At 44.3% G+C, this 9,047-nt stretch overlaps 1 protein-coding gene across 1 annotated transcript; it reads right to left on the reverse strand.

Moving 5' to 3' along the window:
• Positions 1-5,832: 5,832 nt before the first annotated feature.
• Positions 5,833-7,947, reverse strand: zgc:55461 (beta-tubulin family protein). The gene is made up of 4 exons (XM_028972984.1): positions 7,820-7,947; positions 7,422-7,530; positions 7,228-7,338; positions 5,833-7,138 (listed from the first exon to the last, which is right to left on the reverse strand). Exons 1-4 carry the CDS (start codon positions 7,874-7,876, stop codon positions 6,078-6,080), a joined length of 1,338 nt encoding a protein of 445 aa, XP_028828817.1. The 5' UTR covers positions 7,877-7,947; the 3' UTR covers positions 5,833-6,077.
• Positions 7,948-9,047: the final 1,100 nt, after the last annotated feature.

The following is a 9,047-nucleotide window of genomic DNA, read 5'->3' on the forward strand; positions in this document are numbered from 1 at the left end:
TTTTGGATGCTGTTCAGAAACGGATTAGAGAGCGGTAGAGGTGTGATGGTGAATGGTGACCTCAAAGTCTTGCCCCTGTTTTTGCTTTGTGTACTCACAAATGCGGACAAAAGAGGGGATGTCAGTGGAAAAGAGCCTAAACGCCCCAGTTATATCTGTTTCCCCCGAACACAGAAGCCGGACACAGCACCGGGCTGCGGGCCGATAGTGGCCCTTATCAAGGCTATCGCTCCCTCTTCCTCCAACAGAGCTCCTCACCAGGAAGAGCATTGTGATGTGGTCCTGGTCCCTCTTGAATGCCTGTTTATGACTTAATACAATGAGGAGAAAATAGCAGTGTGAGATTTTTCTAGCCACAAACAGTGAAGAATCTATCAAGTTTGTCACTGCAGACATTTAAAGGCTTAGATCCTGTCCAGGGTGGAAATGAGTGCGGTAACAAAATGCCACGGGGTATGCAGCCCCGGGGGCAAACCCACACCAGACAGCCTCCAAAGGAACAACAGCAGCATAGAGAACGATCTCCTTCCAACTCCCCCACCCCACTGCCCTCCACCTCCTGCCCCTCGCCCACACATTTTCTCTATCTGCTGCACATTGCCCCCACCCCTCTTGACAGGAAATGAAAACCATTTTAAAATCATTTGGAAACCACAGGGGCTTTGGACCAGGAAATAATCAGCGTGGGAGAGAGGTCCTGGCAGATGGACATCTATCTTTCTGTCTGCTTTTTTACCCATTTTCCCCCGTTCTTTCATCACTTGCTCTTCTTTCACGACGGGCGAAAAATCGGACGGCACAGCAGGGGGACCACTGATGTGCTCTCCCATCATGAGACATAGAGCCAAAACCCCATCACTGACCCTGACAAAGGTGCCACCTAGGGGGCGCTGTGCCATGTGATGGCCAGATAAGATCTGGTCTGACATTTCCTCACCATTCTATCTGAAAGAGTGCAGTACAGCCATTGCTGTTAAAAGATTTCAAAAGGCCAGTTTATTTTCTGTCCTTATTCTGAGAGGCAGGCCCTCTCTGGACCCATGCACAGAGATTATCGGTGTGCAGAAAGGGTCACATCATGGAGACAGACTGTCTGACCTTAAAGCATTTGTATTTTTATTTCATATTTACTTATTTTGTGGTACAAATCCTGTCACACTGCAATGTAGTACATTTGGGGTTTTATAATATGACATAAACAACAGCTCTCAATGGAACTGACAGTAAAATGGCTTTGTATTCTTTATATGGAAGCAGGAACTAAATGGGGTGAAATTCAAAGGTCTTACAACTGCTTACTTATTACTCTTAATACATGAAATGTTAATAACTAAGTACCTGAAACATATGTCTAAATATATATACAAATGAACAAAATGAACAATTTAAGCAACACTTTTTTTTTTTTTTTAAAGTGAGTGTTCAGCGACACCTATATGTTATTTTTAGTTCATTTTCATATGTTTTACATTAAGCAGTGTAACAACATCAAGGTACCATTGTCCCTTTAGAGAGAAGTCAGAAAATGTCTTCATTATACACACAACTGAGAAGCCAGACACAAGGAACTGGACACCAGAAATCATAAACTAGCCTGATGCTCCCTTAAATTACCAAGTACTGCCCCCTGGTGGCTGATAAGGATAAAAGGTTGCAGTTGTACTTCTAAAGTTGTGAGATTGTCCCCAGTAAATTTCAGCAAACCAGCAGCAACTTCCCTTAAGATGGCACATCTCAGTTTTTTTGTGAGACGACTGTTTGTGATAAGAACACTTAATGAGGGAGATGGTGCCCTGGTGGGAGAGTGAGAAGGTGTCCTGGTGGGATAGTGCGGATGAGCCCTTATGAAAACAGAATGGGTCATTTCGCTGCTCCTCCCTGATATGGGGTGTTGTCTGGGGGTGGAGTTTTGTTTGAGGGTATGAGTAACCCCATCCCTCGAGACAGATGGAGCGTTCCACAAGAGCTCCGCCAACAACAGGGGGCACTGACTGACAACTCAGCTCCAGGGGAAAGAAAGAAAGAAAGAAAGAAAGAAAGAAAGAAAGAAAGACCTACCTTTTATCATTTGCATAAATATCTTATAAATAAATACCCATAGGCCAAAGGGCTGCAATAAAAGCAAAGTATTCATTTGTGATAGATACAGATGTATTGAAACGTATTGAAATGTAATTGTAATTTAATCTTTTAATGTCCTACAAAACATTTATTTTGTCCTACAAAACCCAATGTTCATTTAGACCATTCTTATTTTTGCATAATTTTTTCAAAGGCCTAAATTATAAATGCACTCATCACAACTGATATTCAATGTACGTCATTACTGTCCATCAAAATGCCGTTAGCCTTTGTTACAGTGAATGACGTCCCCCACCACCTGAGGTCTGAGTAGGGTCCACTGTCACTTGGCCAGTCAGTCACGTTCATCTCTACAGTTACACACTGAAATCAATGTCATGTATTGTGAGGCAGATGAACAATGTGAGGTATCCAGTGACATAGTGTATCATACGTTCGGCTCCAGAGAGAGCGCTTCAGTGGACTAGAGCACAACAAATACACACAATAAGCACGCCATGGTTCAGTTTCCATCCAGCAATCACATGGAAGGACAATTGACGTAGCTGTGGTGGACTGTGGAGTAAACGTGACAGTAACAGGATTTCCTTTAAAAATCTAGATCCTCTACCTCTGTCCTCGCGTCTTGTGTTAAACAATAGTAAAACATGCTTGTGTGTTAGTCCCATAATTTGCACTTTATATATGTGTGGAGATTATTTTAAATGCGTAGTATGTGTGTGTATTACAGCGAGAGCACATCTATGGCTCCTCTGTGATGTCTCGCCACTGTGCACATCACACCCCAGGATTAGACAGCTCCAGTGTGGTGGGACTTGATTGATGAGCCCATTCCAAATGTTTTTTCATCCAAATCAGTGGGAGTTTAGTTGCCTTGTGCATTTTAATACCAAACAAAACATTAGCGTCAGGTTCCTACGGCTGGCAGGCTCTCCCTGGATTTCATTAGTCATCCCTGCGTAGCGCACAAATGCACCGCATGGCTCCGGGACATGAAGGAAAAGAGCGGAGATGAAAGAGATCGCAGAGATGGAGGGCAGGGGGCCATTAAGGGATGATCATCTCATTCAGAGATTCCCCACTGCTCACAATCCCAGAGAGATGGAGAACGGGCCAGGAAGAGAGAGGGTTTAGTAAGTATAAATGCCGTCCTTTTGCTCGTCTGCTAGTTTGCCTGCTGTCATTTGAAGTGGAACCTGGTGCTGCCATTGTACCCAGGTGACTGCACTGAAACTGAACATGAAAGGTGCACACAGAGAGCCTGGCAGTGTTAATGCATGCAGTTCTGATATTAGGCATATTTTAAATCAATTTAATCCCACACTGTTCCACAGCAGTGCATTAGTTACTCCTGGCCCCCAATTTGTCCTTTAAACTACGACATGACAATTTCACAAGACACAAGAAAAAATAATGATCAAAATAAAGGCATAATGTCCCCACATGTAGCGATTATTTTTTTTCCATTTTAATGAGGGGAAACACACCCTTACTGTGCCACTAACTCAACATTAAAGCTCTAATAGTCTAACTTTATGTGTTTGATGAGGACACCTCGAGACATCCGATAATCTAATAATTAAGTGAAAACCCAAAATGTGAAACTTTCTTTTGAAAAGGATAAAGTTAGACACAGGAAAGATGAGGAATAAACTATGCAACTCAATCTGCCTGCTCAAGGAGGAGGAAAATCATATTCTGTGGTTAATGGAGCGACATTTCCCCCCACCACACTCATCTGTGTGCAACACAACTCGTCCTCTCCCTGCCAGGCTTTGATGCAATTACACCCCCTCATCTGCAGGGGGCTCCCTCTTACACCATCTCCACTTTGGCCCCCTTGGCCCAAGACTTGGGGGAAGCTCGTGCTCCTGATTCACGGTTAATCAATCATCGTGCCGCTGTAATGACGCCCCGCTGCTCCCCTAATGTCTTCTGGCAGGAGCAAGCGCCGCTGGCATGGAACTCACGCAGGCACACATATGGCCGCCCCGAATGAGTGACAGGACCCCGCTCGCGCATGGCAACCCGCTCACCGGATGCCATCAGCCACACACTCGTACAGCCGCCTCCGGCAAGGGGTACGGGGAGGCAGGGAGGGAGAAAAGTTAGGAGAGAGAGAAGGGAAGAGGCTGAGAGGGAGGGAGGGAGAGTAAAAACTCAAGTCCTGCTTGACTGAACCCCTCCTGTCAAAGTGAACTGTCAAGCGCAAGACAGCAAGTAGGACAAGGCCAACACAGTACAGCATGGCCAAAAAACGATTTTACAAAATGATCTCTCTGTTAGTTTTATGTACACTTGGGGAAACTGGGAAGGCAATAATGTGAAGCACTGTAAGGTCAAGGTCAATGTCCTGTTTTTCAGTCTATTCTTTGAGATTGACTTTGACCACGTGAAGGAGCCCTTGTGCTTTCAGCCTATGATAAGCCTCAAACAAAGAACACTAAAAGAGTACATGAGCCACTTATGTAGGATTCTACCAGGTAAAGAGGCTTTTAATCCATGAGCAAAAGAAATGTAAGGTTTGGAGAGCAAAACAATCTACACGTGTATTTATTTTACCACTCTGAACAAAATAATATTTTTAACTAGAGCTATTAACCAGGATCATTGTTGTGTTGTTAGGATGTTTTTTGTGCTGTTCTGGTTGCTTATAGGTTGCATGGGTGATGGCACTGTGGGTTTGGCATTAGGGCGTGCCCTTTCCCATTGGTGGAGTCCAACGATGCCGTTTCTATGGAGAGATTTTGTTCCACTTGCATGCAAGGAGGACCAGCAGTGGCCCATCTTTCCAGCAAATAACCAACCTAAATTGTTTGCATCTTTCCTTCTACATCTCACTCTTTTTTTTGAGGAAGTGTCCCAGTTTAGTGAAGTACATCTTCTACTGGAGAACCTGATCAATCATGTCACTGTAGGTTGATATTAGAATGGCAAGGACAAAGATCTCAGTATGTTTTAGCAGAACTCAACAAAAGAGAGAATTGGTGGAGAGCTAGTATGTGACTAAGAATTGCACTAGGAAAAGGGACACATTGGAGTTTACTGCACAAGACTGAAATGAATCTGAAAACTGAGAGTGTGCACCTCGCTATTTGAGGCGTCGCTATTTGAGTATATCTCAAAATGTCATAATGTTCATGTGCCCATCTCTCTTTTTACATTTATAAGATGCTCTAATCCAGAGTGCTTTTCAGACAGTAGTAACAGGGACAGTCCCCCTGGAGACACTCAGGGACACAATGTTAGTAAGTGGGGTTTGAATCAGTGATTTTGTGGTTCATGCTTCATAGGTGAGTGTCTAACCCACTAGGCTACTACCACCCTCTTCATTAAGTATGACTAAATCTAGAGGTGGCAAAAGTTCCTCTCCATTTATAGAGAACAAATATTTTAAATCCGATTCTTTGTGTACTCTTTTATATAATTAAAATACACTCGTAATGCTGGACTTCATTTGTTCTGATGGCAACATTTACTGAAATCTGAGCACATTGCATAGCCATTTCAGAACTTTTCCCGGTGTTACAACGTCCTCTGCTGGTGAAAGACGTGTGTTGCTTTCAGCGGCCCCTTTCAGTAAGGCTCTGTCCACACTATGGTGGGCCACCAAAGTGCTTCAAAAGTAATGCATTGTATCCAGTCGGGGGCGGTGTTACAAAGTCTAATATCACTAAATATTCTAAAATAATAGCATATTATCATATGCTGTTGTAGCAAGTTAAGGTCACAGAGAGACAGAACAAGCCAAACCTTTAATAGAAAGTGTTTATGTATTTAGAGATTTATTAAGTTACACATACATCCAGTGAAAGAGGAGCAGTAGATGGTAAATTACAGTTACCTAATGGCCAAAGTACACAAGTTTAGTGGACATAAATTAAATTAAATCTGGTATGTTTTTAGATCAGATTATATTTAACTTTATTGTCATTGCACAAGTACAGGGCAACGAAATGCAACGAAAATGTGAAAAGGGAATTGAAAATGGAAGTTTATGCCAATTCCTCCTCGCCCTCCTCTTCAAATTCTCCTTCCTCCTCAGCTGTAGCATCCTGGTACTGCTGGTATTCAGACACCAAGTCATTCATGTTGCTCTCAGCTTCAGTGAACTCCATCTCATCCATGCCCTCTCCAGTGTACCAGTGCAGGAAAGCCTTGCGACGGAACATGGCGGTGAACTGCTCCGATATGCGTTTAAACAGCTCCTGAATGGCCGTACTATTGCCAATGAAAGTGGCAGCCATCTTGAGGCCGCGGGGTGGAATGTCACACACCGCGGTCTTCACGTTGTTCGGGATCCACTCCACAAAATAGCTGCTGTTCTTGTTCTGCACATTCAGCATTTGCTCATCCACTTCTTTCATGGACATGCGACCACGGAAGACCGCAGCGACAGTAAGGTAGCGGCCATGACGTGGGTCGCATGCAGCCATCATGTTCTTGGCATCGAACATCTGCTGGGTGAGTTCTGGCACGGTCAAGGCTCTGTACTGCTGACTCCCCCTGCTGGTGAGGGGTGCGAAGCCAGGCATGAAGAAGTGCAGACGTGGGAAGGGGACCATGTTGACTGCTAGTTTGCGGAGGTCAGCGTTAAGCTGGCCAGGAAAGCGGAGACAGGTGGTGACCCCGCTCATGGTGGCGGATACAAGGTGGTTCAGGTCTCCGTAGGTGGGGGTGGTGAGCTTGAGTGTACGAAAGCAGATGTCATAGAGGGCCTCATTATCAATGCAGTACGTCTCATCCGTGTTCTCCACCAGCTGGTGGACGGAGAGCGTAGCATTGTATGGCTCTACCACAGTGTCTGAGACCTTGGGCGAAGGCACAACGCTGAAGGTGTTCATGATGCGATCAGGGTACTCCTCACGTATCTTGCTAATGAGTAGAGTGCCCATGCCAGAGCCTGTGCCCCCACCCAGGGAGTGGGTGAGCTGAAAGCCCTGCAAGCAGTCACAGCTCTCAGCCTCTTTCCTCACCACATCCAGAACGGAGTCGACCAGCTCTGCCCCCTCAGTATAGTGCCCCTTTGCCCAGTTGTTCCCCGCACCACTCTGACCTACAGTTAATGCAGCACAAGTTCAATACCGGGACCACAGAAAGTAATATCAGAGATGTTTATCGAACAAATGATGTAACTGTGCCTACCAAAAACAAAGTTGTCTGGGCGGAACACCTGTCCAAAAGGCCCAGACCGAACCGAGTCCATGGTACCTGGCTCCAGATCAACCAGGACAGCGCGGGGAACATACTTTCCGCCTGTAGAAATAGAGACGTTCCCACCAACTCTTCAGTATCTTACCATATTAGAGAGAGTCGAGATGTTGGTTAAGCGCACTCACCAGTTGCTTCGTTGTAATAGACGTTAATTCTTTCTAACTGCAAGTCGCTGTCGCCATGATAGGTGCCAGTGGGGTCGATGCCATGCTCGTCACTAATCACCTCCCAAAACTGTAACAATAAGTATTAAAAAACAAAGAATATATTGTTAATATCAAGACAAACAATTGCACAAGTGCTTAGTTACATAAATAACATTTAACATCTCTAGCAGGGAACAATTGTTTTTTGTGGCAATAATTAAGCTGAAATAAAGCTAGCTCAATGAATAAATTAATTAACAGTTAGTAATACTTAGTTATTGAAAAGTTACTCATGAGAATTTTCAGGTAACAAGTTGCCCTACACTTCATAACACAAATCTAGTGTTCACATTAAATAGTCATGCAGTCAGCCTGACCTTAGCACCGATTTGATTGCCACACTGTCCTGCTTGCAGATGAACAATTTCCCTCATTGTTGAGCGGAGCAGCTAATAAAAAAAAAACAGCGTCGAAACCGAGACGACCCGCTACAGGAACCGCACAGACTGCAAGTTCAAACAAACGAGGCAGAGTTTTAAACCGTAGCGGCCAACGTCCCGCGTTCTGATTGGTCGGAGATGCTGTCGATCACGTACTTCTTTCAATTTCATTGGCTTTCAAACATTGGCGCCACCACCGCGCGTTGTCCAGGACGACGCTGGTCAAACCTGGCGACCCTTTGTGTTCTAGTAACCAGACACGCTTAATGCTGAATTAAGGTGCTGCGTGTAAATAGTACGGAGATTTTCAGCTGCATGTTTGAACTTGTTATTATGCCATATGAACGGGGGTCCGCGTTTGCCAGCATGGCAGCATTTTAATCAAATAGCTCGCTAACTAACTAACTCACTGACTCACTCACTCACTGGAAGCCCTAATAAGTGATTAGTAATCACTGTTAGCATGATGAAAATTCGCCAGTATTCTGATTATGGACAGCATTTCTGATTACTTTTTTTTACAAAGTTAAGTCGTTCATAATTACATAGTTACATGCCTATTTTATATGTCCATGTTTTCATTTTAATTACCAGAATGAATCATTTGAGGTCATGAGAAGAGCCGTTTTGCTAGACCTATCTATTTATCAAGCAACTGCACACAGAAAACACAGACAGTAAATTGTTTTTTTTGTTTTTTTTGCCATTTTCAAAGATTTGTCCTGCGGGGAAGATGTAACCATAAGAAAAAACCCAGAGTTACTGCTCAGGAAATATACAGTCGCCAAAGTACAACATCATGGCTTTGTGGGTTGGCAGGTTAATAAACAAGTCATATGTAGATCTGCGCCTCTGCCTGCAAGCTGTTGCACTGGATCTTTGCACTCCCTGGAGCCCCGTGCGTGCCTGGTAAGTTGGTGCTGCTGCATCAGGTTTCCCCATTGGCAGGAATGCAATGTGAGCCAAAAGTTGAATTATTCATTCATAATGAACCAAACAGCCCCCAGGGAAGGGAGGTGAGGCAGGTGTGAGCTTAGCTGGCAGAAAATGGTTTTATAAAGAGGGAGGAAAGAAACCTGCCTCTTTGGCAGTCACTAATGTAATTAAAGGCATTAAATGACCACCACATTACTGAGATAATATCCTTAATGGCCCTCTTCATCTG

The sequence above is a fragment of the Denticeps clupeoides genome, chromosome 3 (assembly GCF_900700375.1).
Source record: "Denticeps clupeoides chromosome 3, fDenClu1.1, whole genome shotgun sequence".
In the NCBI taxonomy this organism is placed as follows: domain Eukaryota; kingdom Metazoa; phylum Chordata; class Actinopteri; order Clupeiformes; family Denticipitidae; genus Denticeps; species Denticeps clupeoides.